The sequence below is a fragment of the Parasteatoda tepidariorum genome, chromosome 6 (assembly GCF_043381705.1).
Source record: "Parasteatoda tepidariorum isolate YZ-2023 chromosome 6, CAS_Ptep_4.0, whole genome shotgun sequence".
Lineage (NCBI taxonomy): Eukaryota > Metazoa > Arthropoda > Arachnida > Araneae > Theridiidae > Parasteatoda > Parasteatoda tepidariorum.
The window spans coordinates 2,687,048-2,701,590 of record NC_092209.1 but is presented as its reverse complement, the minus strand read 5'-3'; the positions used below and the strand labels follow the sequence as shown (position 1 = coordinate 2,701,590).

Below are 14,543 nucleotides of genomic sequence, written 5' to 3'. Positions count from 1 at the left end.
AAACCAAGCATTAAGATTGAGTCTCAATACTTGAAAATCGGATCATAAGGATCAATAGTTATTTAGGGTTTAAATTTTTTTTTCGCACTGTACTGTACATAGTTTAGAAATAAAACTTTACTTTGACTTTAAAGTACTTCGACTGAGACTTTTTATTTACCTTGCCGAAAGCGAAAAAGCTTCAAAGTCAATAAACAATTGAAACGAAAGACAAATTACAGCCTTTCGTCGTCTGGTTTTAAGCAGATTAACTCTTGTCCATATACTTACACAAAGAGCAAAACTTAGAAAGCAGATCAAATATCAACTATTCCTCGCATATCTTGGCGATATTTATGAGGAAATAAAATCACCTTTAATGTCGTGTGTTAGTTTCACTTTTGCGAGTCATATTTAGTGTCCTTTTTCTACGTTTCGAAACAGGCGCGGATGCTTGTATTTAACTCCGATCACGTGGTTTGGTTGTTTGGGTTAGAACAAACTGTTCAAATATGTCAGTGATAAACTGGAATATAATTTTAGTCGGCGAATCAGGTATGCATTCCCATTCATATGTTTTTCTTATTTTATTGAAAATTAGAAAGAAAAGTAACTTAAGTAAGTGTAGAAAATGTTTAAAACAAGAGAACATAGCTGATAAGATTAGGATTTCCTTCGATTAAAACTTGATAATATAGCCTGTGTTCAGCTGATACTAAAGAAAATTCACGTGAATTAAAAATTCTAGTATTGTTAATCGATTACAAATAATGACGACCATTTTAAATTTTACCATTGGGATGGCGACCATTTTTGTCTATTTTCGCGAATCGAATAAAATAAATATATTTGTTATTGCAATTGTTCTAATCATTTTCTGTAACAACTGTTTTTGTAATCGTTCTAAACATTCTTAGATACTTGTGTTTTTGCAGTTGTTCTAAGGATGTTTTGATTTTTGGGTTTTTGCACGTGTTTAACACATCTTATATACGTAAACATGCATATTTAAAACACTTAACAAAAGTCACACTTTATTTCGTAGTAATTCTTAATTCTATTTCCTTTTTTGATTGAAAAATTTTTGATTTTGAAGAATGATATAATTAAGCATAAATGGAAAAATTTTCAAACATTTCATTTTAAAATATTCCAAAGAAAAGATTAATCGTAAGAAACCGTGTAAAAATTATATATTATCAATAAATGCAAAATTTGTCCTTTAGATTAATGTTTTAAATATGGCCCTCTGCCATTTGTTTAGTTTTTAAAACATTCCATTAAATAAAAAGCAGTCAGAAAGTAGTTTAATTTTTATTGTTGTTATTAATATTCTATACCTTAATAGTTCACGTCCTTTTAAATTGAAATCAAAGCCAATAATGTTCAAACTCCTTTGGATGTGGTTATAAAAAGTGTTAAATACATTCTAAAATTTAAAAGAAAAAATACTGGAACTAATAAATGAGATAGAACGCAATCACTCAGTTACTAGCAGAATTCGATTCTCTTTGATTCGATTTAAGTTTTATTAAAAGCACTTTTGAAAAAGAAAAAAAAATCATTATTTTTTCTTCTCATAATCTGTATTTTTTATATTTAAATATATTTTTTATTAAGACTAAAATATTTATCTTAGATTTATAAGCTAAGACTGTAAGAAAATTTTTATAATTAAGAAATTGAATTTGAAAATGATTTATCCTTATATCGTTTTCCACAAACCAATAGTATTAAAAGTGGTCTTTAAATATATTGAATTATCTCAAAATATTTTTAAAAAATTTGAAATGTTTATCTTTCATAAGACCGTAAATCTTGTAAAGAAAAACTTTTTTTACGTAACTTGATTTAAGAATTCTATAAGTTGGATGGAATTATTAACTAAGTTTAAAGTTAACTGAAAGTTATATGCACATGGTTAAGGATTGAGGTGCGATCCTCAGTGGAAGCCCGTTTAGCTATGGGTACCAACTTGTCTGGAAAGTAAACGCGGCCTGTGCGCAATTCTGGCCATATTTCCACAGTCATGCCGTTATTCACAAATTTGTAAAGCCTTAACCCCCATGAATCCCTGGCCCACAGCGGGCTGTTACAGGAGCGCGTTTATAGTGATTTAGAATTCGAAAAATCTAGTATAATTAAAAAACAATACTTCGGCTACAATGCATGTTTTTCTTAATAAGCGATCTTATTATGGCATTTTCCTCCCATAAAAAGATACTTTCATGAAGAGAAAAGAAGTGTAGTTATCCTTCTATTTTTTTGAAAATATAAATAAGTAAATAAATAAAATGAAAGACGAAAAAAGAAATTAAGAGAACAAACCTGTTCTTTCTGAACCCTGGTCACTGGCAGACTATAACTTTTGTTCTGTCCCGTATTTTTTTATTTATTTATTTATTTTTTTTAAAAAGTGAAAATAACTTAAATAGTTAAGATGCTTAAATAGTTAAGATTATTAGTCAGCTTTTACGGGATCAAACAGTTGAACAACTAAAGCCTATATGGGAGATACACAACACAAATGTATGGTGAATACTTTTTTTTATAGTTTCTTAAAATCAAGATGAAAATGTCATATTCTAATTCAGAGTTCAGTTCTTCTCGTAACTAAATACTTAAATTCTGGTTTATGTAAACCATGATAATTTTAATCTCTGTGTAGAAGGGCTTGTTTGAATCATAATTTTTGCCCCAACTACAGTTATTTTTAGAATAATTGTAAACTTCTTAAATAAATCAGCATCGAACATAATTGTTATGCTAAATTGATACGAGGAAAATATCTTCGTAATCGAATACTTTTGTAATTACCCAATTTATCTTCGCTTTTAATTTTAAAAATAACTGTGTATTGTGCTGCCAGTCTAGAAGCCCGTTTTAAAAAACACAAGAGTGACGGAGAAAAAAAACTAAGTCCTCATTTTTATTTTTTAAAAAATACAATTTATATTTAATATCAAAGTTACATATCTGATTATAAATTATGTAATGGGATACCTGCAAGTGACGTAGTGTGGGTGTATTGATCCTGATTGGTTGTTAAAACGTGGCATTTGTTTGCGTTTGCAACTGTTCTTTCCATTCTATTTAAGATGCCATTTTGCTTTTGAACGATCAACTGGAGCTGACGTCATAAGTCACATGTGTGTGAGTATTGTGATCTTCGTCTTGAAGTGTGCTAGTACCCAATTGTCAACTGTCTTTGAAAATTTCAATAAAAATAGAGCTTCAACCATTTTTTTTTTTTTAAAAGAATTTCTTTTTTTTTTTTTTGAGAAATTTGAAGAAAAAAAATCTCCTTATAATTTTATGACTTTGAGAAATAAGAGTCCTATTTCTTTGTAAACTTACAAATACCTGGTATATGTCAAGACTTTTTGTGAAAGACTGTGTGAACTGTTTGTGAAATTATATAAAAAAAAAGCTTAGAATCGGTCCGTTATTGTGAAGAGAAAACTAAAAATCATCCTTTTTTTTTAAGGGGTTAGAATTTTTAAAATTTTAAATTAGAGGCGTCATCTACTCCTATTTTTAAACTAAAGCATAATGTTAAAATACTGAATGAGGGGTTCGTTAATAGATACGAATTTCTGCTAAAATGCCGAAGAAAAACAAAATTGGGTGATTACTATCATGATGAGTCAAGAGAGTTTCATTTTCACGGTTATCAACGGAACAGTCATCGGAGAAATAACACTGATAATGAATTATCTTAAAAATAATGAAATTGTTATCCCCAAGAATACTGAATGAGATATAAAATAAACCTTTGTCTCTTTCTCTGTGAATACCGTGTGATTGTTGAAATATCATAGGCAGCAGATATTATTCTTGTGTTTCGAAATCCTTAGGATAATTTCTACGAATGATTTATGCACAATGTGTGCGTGTGTTTTTCTATTTTGTAAATAAGGAAGTAACGTTTTAAAATGGAACCCACCACGAAGTGGAATATTATTCTTGTTGGCGAATCAGGTAAATGTTTTAATTTACTTATTAGAAAATTTGCCAATGACAAGTTTGAAGAATATTTTATAATGCATACTTTGTAAAAAATTTTAAATTTTTAAGTGATTAAAAGAATCTGTTAATATTGACAGTGTGATAAATTCTTTTTTTAAAAAAAAAAGCTTTTTTTTTTTAGATTTGTAGCCGATTATTTTTTTGAATATACGAATGCAAATATATAAAAATCTCAATTTTGATTTTTTTTGACGCTATGTTGATTACACAATTACACGACAGTACTTGTAACAAATGGATCACAGAACAAATTCATAAGTAATTAGAGAACATAGTTTTAAAAAAGTGCGTGCGAGTAATAATTTTATGTAAAAAATTATACATAAATCTTCATCATTTCATTCACTAAATGATTAAAAAAAAAATAACTAATGATAACAGACAGTTACATTTCATTAAACCATTCTATAACGTACAATAAGCAGGGGGGAAAAAAATCAGAAACGAAACACCCTGAATAATTTTTGATCTAATGATCGAAATTTCACTTTCTAGGACTCAATTTTGATGGTTTGACAGGTTGACCTCAAATATGCTAATTAATTAGTGGAGACGATATTTTAAATTTCGAAATCAGGCATAAAAACGAACTTTCTCTGAATAAATATATTTCGAAATTTTTCCAATTTTCATTTCCTTTTTCTCACCAAATGACGCTTTCTCAATTTTTTATTCTTTGAATATTGACTAATTATCCATTGTAGGAAAATGTATTTTTCTCTCTCGAGATCTTTTAAAAGTCAAGCTTTAAGTTGATGTCAAAAAAAGAAAGGAAAAAAAAAAATAGATAGTAACATGTGTTGCAAGACATGAATTTTACCATTTATTTTAAATATTTAAAAAAAAAATACTTAATACAATATATTGTATTGTATCTTTATAAAGATAAATATCGTTTCCTATTTGAAGGGTAAGTGAGCGGAGCCATCTTAGTTATGTAAAAGTTTGTATACCTTTCGAAATATTTCAAACCTGTAGTAAGTTAAATAGAAGTTGTAAAAAAAAAAAAACTTTTTTTAGTGAGAAATTTTATTTGACTAAACAAGCTTCATAATCGCGTGCAAAATCTTTTTGATTCGATAAAAAGATTTCTCGAAATATGGCGAAAAGTTAAATTAACATTAATAAATTTCAAATTTCATAACCATTCTCCTGACTAATTAAAACTATTTCAACTTGCTACTACACTTCTAACTAATTTTGAGAATTCGATACCAAATTCATCAACAAGAAAAAAGATGTGTTTATTCAGTGAAAATATGTTTTTGTGTTTGATTTCGTTTAGTAAAATATCGTTTGCACTCATTGATTAGCATATTTGAGAGCTTTTCTTCGAACTTATGAAGACTGCATCTTAGAATGTGAAACTTATATTAGATCACAAGTTAGTTAGAGCACTTTATCCAAATTAACGTTTGACAGGCCATTCGTGTTTTAAGTGACTGATTGTTTAATAATTAAATAATTGATATTATTATTATTATTCAGGTGTTGGTAAAACTTCAATCGTACAGCGATATGTGCATGAAAAATTCGCAGGTAAGAACTTATTGTATGCTTTTTTACACCAAGTAATGCTAGAACTCTCATTTGATACAAAATTCGTAATTAAGAAGTTCAACTTTGTAAAATAAATCTAGTAAAAATTTTATTTTATGAAAGATTAAAGCAAACTTTGGGCAAATTTGAAGAGGATTCTGACATGCTAGGACAGAACCTCTCCTTTGCAGAACGTTTTGAAAAACTTAGCTTGGAGGAAATTATGGTCAATTATTTTGTCATATTTTTCCGGGACCCTATTCATTAGACAGTTCACTTTTTTGTTAACGGTTAAAGATAAAGCTGTAGGAATTCTTGTCATCCAACTTATAAAATGTATGAATGTATAATAACTTATGTAGGAATGTACTTATAAACATATGTTCTGAAGCCCTTAATTTATATTTCAATAAAATTCTGGTCAAAAATGCATTGAATGAAATTAACGTGTCAGGACTTGTATTTTAATACTCGGGGGTGATTGTATTCCGGTTGTACCACGGAATTCCGGGATTTTCGTATCATTCTCTCGGATCTAAAAACTAGAAGCAGAATATGTGATATTTCGCGTATCTTAAGACCATTGGTTCGCGAACTTCCGGAAATCAAAAATCTTTAATGTAATGAAATTTCGAAACTTTTGCTAATCTCGTTAACGATACGTTTACAAACACGTGATTCTTCCGCCGATTCAGTTCTTTTTGTTTGGCGGATTTTTACAATTTGAATGTTTGGAACTGTGTGTGCTATAATCGCAAATCTTGATTCTTATTCGATTTTAATATCAAACATCTATTTTTGTATTTTTCCGATTTAAAAGTGGCGCTTTGCGATTCATATTTAAGCGATTTAAAAATCGTACGTCGCGATTCTTATTCACGGGATTTAGAAATCCAATATCTGGATTTGTATTTACGCGCTTTAAAATTCGATACTACCTCAATTTGTATTTTCGCGTTTTTAAAATCCAATATCGCAATTCATATTCATGAGCTTTTAAAATACAATATCGCGATTCATGTTCACGCGATTTTTAAAGTCCAATATCGCAGATTTCTGTAAGAATATGTTTTTTTCTTGAATTAGTTACTATAAAGGTGTGATATCTTCATTAGTCAATAATTAAATTACAAATGCCAGTTCAAAAAATTATAATTTTTATGCTTGAGTAAGAATAAAGCAAAAGTGAGCATTAATGGCTCAGTAGTTAAGGCACTCAATTGTGATATATGACATATAATTGTCATATAAGTAGAATTTTTATTCTCAAGGGCAGCTTGAAGCCCAGCTTCAAATGGGCGGATACAAACTTGTCTGGGAAATAAAGGCAACCTGTGCGCAATGCTGACCATCAAGCTGTTAGTCATGAAATTGTGGTGTCTTTTAACCTCCATGACCCTCTTGGCCCACAACAGACCGTTGCAGGATTTTTTTACTTTTCATAAAATAACATTATTATTCTAATTGGATGAATCATAAAAGTCAATCAGAACAGAAACCAGTTTCCTTTCATGCACTGTTCCTGATAGATGATATTTTCAATATAAATGTAAACAACATCAATCTCTCGACCTGCTCTACTTTCGGTTAGAAAGTATATAGTTGCTTACTACAGCTTATTCGGTAAGGCGATATAATTTTGGTTTCAATAAAAGAAATAATTTATATAATTTTTGAGCTCAAATATGTTTCATTTCATAAGATATTAAGTCATTCTAATGAGTATGAAGTGAAAGTTTGTTTTAGTTATTTTGAACTGTGTTGTTAAAAAAGGTGACATGGTTGCTAGATTTGGGATATGAGTCAGTGTCATTTTCTTGGTGCGGAAAGGCCACTTCTGTTGGCGCCGTGAAAAGACGGATCGATCTCTGAATAAATTTTAGCGTCTATAAAAATGATCCCAACTGATATATAACCGTGTAAAAACAAATTAACCAATTATGAATGATAAAACTATTTTAAATGAGTAAACAACTATGTTTTTGTTGTTTAAGTTTACATTTCATTTTATTTCATAAAAATTAGTTAGTTTTAAAAGGTGAGAAGAGGTTAGTTTGAGATGCTTATTTATTTTTTTCCCTTCTCATTTAACTTCCAACTCTAGAAGTAAATCATTGATAGCATCGTCTTTAGCGCTCTCTGACTGCAACATGAGGTTGTTATCGTCAAAAAGAGATCTCTAAATTAGTCTCACACAAATATTTCGAATAGATATTAATCTACTTATTTTTGTTAAATTTTTTGTTTTGATATTTTTTTGTGTTTCCTTATTGGACCTTTTCCGCTTTCGGTGCAAATGTTTGCCCGTTCGCTGGGAGAGGTTTTAATGGTCTCTCCTGAAGGATTTCTTCAACGCTAAGCCTATGGAAAAAATTCCTTGCCTCCCAAAGGTGGTCGTAATAAGTAGAGGTGTTCACTACTTAAGAGGTTTTCTGTAATGCTTTTCACTATGAAAAAATGTTTAACGGTTTAATATTTTTGTTTTCAGCTAGAGTGAGCGCGACCATAGNTTGTGCAGCTCTAGTGCGACGTAAATTAACAACAGCAACAACAACAACAGATCTCTAAATTAGTCTCACACAAATATTTCGAATAGATATTAATCTACTTATTTGTTTTGTTAAATTTTTTGTTTTGATATTTTTTCGTGTTTCCTTATTGGACCTTTTCCTCTTTCGGTGCAAATGTTTGCCCGTTCGCTGGGAGAGGTTTTAATTGTCTCTCCTGAAGGATTTCTTCAACTCTAAGCCTATGAAAAAAATTCCTTGCCTCCCAAAGGTGGTCGTAATAAGTAGAGGTGTTCGCTACTTAGAGGTTTTCTGTAATACTTTTCACTATGAAAAAATGTTTAACGGTTTAATATTTTTGATTTCAGCTAGAGTGAGCGCGACCATAGCTGTTGACCACGCATTCAAAGACGTCGAAGTGGAAGGTACAAAAATCAGACTCGTCATTTGGGATTCAGCAGGTCAGGAGATATACAAATCTATTGTACCGCAGTAAGTTTCACCTCTTCTCTTTTTTTAATGCATTTACGAGACTATGGAAGGGCGAAAAAACAAATGGCAGAAGGATTTTTAAAACAAATAAAATAGATGTATTATAATGATAAGTCGAGAGATTTAGAATAGCGGTTCTAAGTTTGGTGGGCACAACATAAGTATTGAGAATAGCAGAAATAATCTATAATCAGAAATGGCGTTTCCTTATCATTACAGAGTGACTGTTCATGCGCATATGAACCCGGTTCTTTTATTTATCTTAACTTTAGTGATTTCGAACGTGGGTGATAATTAGTGAGATGTCAAAACTGACGGCACTTACCTTCAATCATGCATCCATTAAAATCTATCCATTGATTTTATTTTATAACCGGCGTTGAACAGCCGACCCCAATTTTCGACAGACTATCAATGTTCAACACCATGGCCTTGTCATTTTGAACTGAATCCAGAAGACAAAGAAATTCTTGGATCAAGCTTTGTAGGAAACTTCCCCTGGGGCGAACTTTTTTGATGGAACTAACTCGCAATTTCGTTACATGGAGAGGGAAACCACTTAAACCGCCCACGGTTAGCCTGACGGCAAGGGGACTGATTCGTCCTAGGATATTTTTACGTCAGCACTGTGGTCAGCGTGAGGCAGAACTCGTATTGACCAGCCATCGTTGGGATTCGAACTCGGGGCAACTCATTAGGGGGCGAGCGCTCCATCTCCTGAGCCACACAACTCCGATCAATTGATTGTCTGTAGCAAAGAGATGAGAAAACGCACTTTTGTCGTTTACTATTCGAATAATTGATAGACTGAAGATCAACTTATCTAATTCTGTCTTTGAACATCTCTGTAGAGATAGCCAAACGTCAATTGAAAGTACCTTACCTTCAATCAGAATAATCACAGTGATCAATTGATTGTCAATAGCAACAAAAATGAATGGAGAAAATGCATTGACTACGAGAAGATGTGAAATAAAGAATCTGGAATTTTATTCGTGATGTGTATTTTTTTCCAGGTATTTCAGAAAGGCTGATGGCTGTATATTGGTGTATGATGTTACGAACATGACCACTTTCCACAAATTATCTGGATGGCTGTCTGAATTCAGGTCATTCAACGAAGAAGCACCCGTCGTACTTGGTATTATTATTCATTATCCCTTCACAATTATTACAACATTTAAACCATCAGTTACTTTTTAATGAATTAGCACGTTTGAGATGGTTATAATTTTCGAGTTTTCCAGGAAAATATGACAGTTTAAATTTTCCACTTTATTCTCACATAACCAGTGGCGTGCCAATCTTTTTTTGACTGGAGGGGAACTGTTGGAGTTGGGTCGTTTTATTATTTTAAAATCAGTTTTATTATTTTGATATTATTATTAAAAATAGTTATTATTTCATCTGAAATAGTTATTTCGTCACATTAATATGCGTTATAGTTTGCATAACTCTATTTCGGGTGATTATGAGGACCATGATTTAATGATTACATTCACACTATCAAAATAGTTAACAGAAATGATTTATGAATCGGAAACAAATTTTAAAAAAAATTAAATGTGAAAAATTTTAATGAATGCATTTTATAGCTTAACTCCTTTAAATTTGTTTATACTGAGCAATACATTTTGATCCTAAGTGTCACAAACATGGTTTTTCGCTCCTCAAAAACAACTTATTTAGGCATATATTTGTAATTTACATTTTGATTCAGGCATAAACTTCAAAAAAGTATTTCTCAAAATTGAGCGAAATGTGTCGAAATAGCTCCGAAAAAAATATTAGTTGAGTTTGCAACAAATATTAAAACAGCATACAAAATTGTAGCATTATACACTTATATTTGAGCAAATCTCAAAAGCGATGTGGAGTGAGAAATGTGTGAGGGAGATGTTCATTAGCTGCTGGCAGGATTCGAACCTAGGAACTATTATTGTACAGTGCGCAATAAAAAATAAGTAAGAAAAAAAGGAAAAGAATAAGTGGACCACCTTGAATAACTTTTGATCTGATGATCGAACCTTCACGTTCTAGGACTAATTAATAAGTGCAAACGATGTTTTAAGTTATAAAATCACACAACAACAAAAAAGTACTTCTCTGAATTTTGCGACGGATTCAGATTTTTGATTCTATAAGACTTGGATTAAAAAAATTACGCTGAAAACTTTTGCCCTCCAAATGTTACGGAAACAAATTGCCCCATTCTTAAAAATATGTTTTTTGTCTAATTAAAACAGTTTTTATTACTGAGAAAAATAAAATCTTATGGAAATTTTAAATGAAACTTTTCTTTCAGAATATATTTTTTGATATTTTTGTTTAAAATGTAAACTGTGGTTAATTTTTTGTATTTTGATTAAAATGATCATGATTATATAAATTATTGTTGGTGTATAGAGTTTTTTTTTAAACGGTTTATTTTACATGAGAGGGAGTAATTGAGTAACAAATTTGGCGTTTCAGCTCTGCTGTATATAATATTGTTATCATATAAGAAAAGAATAAAATGGTAAATTTAAAAAATAAGGAAAGTAGGGGAAAAAACACCTTTTGAAGTTAATAAAACTACCACTTATACCTTTTTTGTGCTTTGGAAGCAAAAGACTTGAAATTTATTTCAATAAAATAAAGATAATGCTTATTCTTTAGAATTCATTTATATATTGGAATGTCATTCGTAGAAGTAGAAAGAATCCTCGAAAACACAAAAACAAATTTTTTATTTCAAAGAACTTCATTTATTATTCTTTATTGATTGAAAAAAACCATGATTTATTTAACTGATTTATATAAAATTAAATAGTTTAAATGATGCAATATTTTAAACTATTCTCAACGAAATAATGTTAATAGTTTTTTTTTTATAAAATTAAATGTGGTCTTTTTGGGTTTTTTTTCATAAAATTAAATGTTTCATAAAATTAAATGGTGTTTTTTTTAATATAAAAATAAAGGTTGCATTTCATGTTTGAGTAAAAGATTGCCTTTCATTTTTAAATAAAAGGTTGTCTTTCATTTTTGAAGAAAAAAAAACTGTTTAAAAAAATTCGAAAACTCGCTTTACAATTTAAAAAAAAAATTACATTCATAAATATAAACTAATAACAAAATCCATACACAAATAATAAATGGTAAAATCATGAAAACTAAACTCAGTGGCGCGACAGCCCNTGTGCCCATCTCAGTTTTCTTGACCTTGGGCTCTGGGGTGCAGGAGCAGATGTTCCGGTCAGGTGGTCAGCCGAACGCGGAACCCCCAGTGTTTAGTTCCCAAGCATGCTTGGTACTCATTTATCGACCCACTGAAGGGATGAAAGGCTGAGTCAACCTTGCCCGGCCCGAGGATCGAACCAGGGACTTGTGGCACGACAGAGCGCGAAGCGCTACCGCTCAGCCACCGGGCGTCTGGTAAAATCATGAACTAACGTAATATATAAATGAATTTGATATGCGAACATAATAAAAATTATTATCTGAACAATTATAAGAAACAATTCTAACAGTACATAAATACACAATTATAAATTAAATGAAATGCTGACCTCCTTCGAAAACTATTTTATGTTTTCTTGTTATCTGAAGAGAAACTTAATTAAGAATTGGAATCATTTATGGTACTGTTTATGTGAAAAAGTTGAAATTATGTTTATGTTGCAAATAATTTATCAAACTGATGAAAAGCATATTAATAATTCTACATTAAAACAATGAAACAAAAAATTTTTGCTTTAATTTAAAAAAGATAATTTAAATAATGCAATTAAAAGAGCTAAAATTACCAATTTAACTTGACTTTATTTTCATGAATGTCTAAATTTCAGAGGAGGCGAAGCACATTCACATTCTCAAGTTTCAGAAAAAAATAAAGTTTTCAATTTCAAAAATAACTTCAACGTTGAAAAAAAAAGTTTTTTTTTCGAAAATTACCAATTTAACTTCTTAATTTTAATAAATGTCTAAATTTCAGAAGGGGTGAATTACATTAATTGCTTCTTTATTTTAATTTCAGAGGAAAATAAAGTTTTCAACTTGAAAAATCGCTTCAAAATTGGAAAAAAAGTTTATTTTCTCTATTTTAAATTTTACTTATTTAACTTAATTTTATTTTTGTGAATGTCTAAATTTCAGAAAGGACGAAATACATAATTCGCCTATCAATTAAATACCAGAAGAAAATAGTTTTCTTTTTGAAAAATAGCTTTAAAATTAAAAAAAAATAGTCTTATTTTTTAAAATTACCGAATTGACTTGATTTTATTTTTACGAATGTCTAGAATTCAGCAGTTGAAAAGCACATTATTCACACTTCATTAAAATTTCAGAAGGCAATAAGGTTTTTAATTAAAGAAGTAACTTCAAAGTTGAAACTTTTTTTTTTCTTTCTAAAATAACTTCTTTTTAACTTTATTTTCACGAATGCCTAAATTTCAGAAGGGGCTTAGCCTTATATTCACCCCCTTAATTATTTCAAGAGTAAAATCAAATTTTCGATTTCGTTTACGAGAGTTCCCCGCTTACGGGAAGGGTACCCAAACCAAATAACGAAGTTTAACGCCGTAAATTGTTTTTAGAATATTTTCAAAGATGAAGAAATAATTAAATAATCTACAATAACTGTCAACAATATTTAAACTTTAAGAAAGATATGAAAGGATATATAAAAAAGTTTGATATAAATACATGATTCCAGATGTAGCTACAGATAAATGAATATAATTTAGTTATATTCCAGTTAGAGATATATGATACCGAATAGGAGCTTGCAGTCCTCTGTCGGTTTCATTTATTAGGTTTACATCCCCTTACACCTATCTATCATTTGATAGGGAACGTGGTTAATATCTTTTTGAAAGTAAACCTCCCACGATTCACAGAAAAAAACAATGCCTACTTGTAAGTCATGAGGACCTATGGAGTTGATTATTCACAATTGATCAGCTATTAAGTGTCTGAATTAATGTTTCATTTATACGAACACCTCAAATACTATTCTTCTGTTCTCTTTTTTACCTCATCTGTGTTAAATACAGTCTCCAAATTGATAAGAAAATTAAAGAAATTTTCAAGCAAGAAGCATTGAGAGCATTTAAGTTGTCATAACCTTTGTGGTTCAGATGAAAAGATGCCTATGTCTGAATTATTTCAGGAGAGCAGTATCATTTTCTCTCTTTTCTTTACAAAGCTAAGGCAAGGTGACAGGAGAGAGGTCGATTCTTCAGTAGTTAAATAGCTTAACAATATTTTCAGTTATGGATAAGGCAAAAAAATTTACATGCTTTAAAAATGGTGAAAAGGTGCATTCCCCCCCCTTGCAATTTAAAGCAGATAAGTAGTTTCTTTTTCTTTCCAAATTTAGAAAAAGTTGTGTCCGGTTTGAAGAGATAGAAAATAACGTTTCAGGGCCAAAATGACTGTCCGCTTTGTGGAGAATGTACATAACGGTTCGGGGAATTAAAAATATGTCCGTATTGAGAGGTGTCCGTTTTGCAGGAGTGTCTATAACAGGAGGTTTCACTGTCATTAGTTTTGTGTAAAATAAATATTTTAACTTTTGTGTTTACAGCTGGTAATAAGAACGAAGATCCAAATAGAAAGTCAGTGTCTGTGAGTGTAGTGAAATCCTATGCTCAACAGGAAGACATGGAATATATGGAATGCAGTGCGAAAACAGGAGAAAATGTTGAACGAGTAAGTGAATTAATTCAATGCGGCCTTTGTTTTTCAAACTTTTTTTAAAAAAATATATATTTCTTTTTAATATTATATACATTCTATAACAAAGAAATCAACGCACCAAGAAGGAGTTGTCCGATTGAAACGAAAATTGGTGGATAGGAAGACAATGTACAGAATAGTAAATGATTAAAATTTCAGAACAATTGAATAATTTATTGCAGAGTTACAGTAACAAGTTCAATAAGGTGTTGACCCGCCTCTAGCCTGGATACAAGCGGCCACACGGCGTGGCATAGACCGATAAAGCTCCCG

At 30.4% G+C, this 14,543-nt stretch overlaps 1 protein-coding gene across 2 annotated transcripts in view; it reads left to right on the top strand.

The window, feature by feature from the left end:
- Positions 1–290: 290 nt before the first annotated feature.
- Positions 291–14,543, top strand: part of LOC107453892 (ras-related protein Rab-18A) — a 17,066-nt gene continuing 2,813 nt past the window's right edge. Inside the window, exons 1-5 of one of the 2 annotated variants that reach the window (XM_043044627.2) lie at positions 291–534; positions 5,497–5,547; positions 8,423–8,546; positions 9,563–9,687; positions 14,119–14,243. In XM_043044627.2, the coding sequence (XP_042900561.1) occupies positions 492–534; positions 5,497–5,547; positions 8,423–8,546; positions 9,563–9,687; positions 14,119–14,243 (468 nt within the window). In that variant the 5' untranslated portion in view covers positions 291–491. Of the gene's footprint in view, positions 535–3,660; positions 3,961–5,496; positions 5,548–8,422; positions 8,547–9,562; positions 9,688–14,118; positions 14,244–14,543 lie in introns of those variants that run through there. The other variant, XM_043044626.2, reaches the window with a different exon arrangement.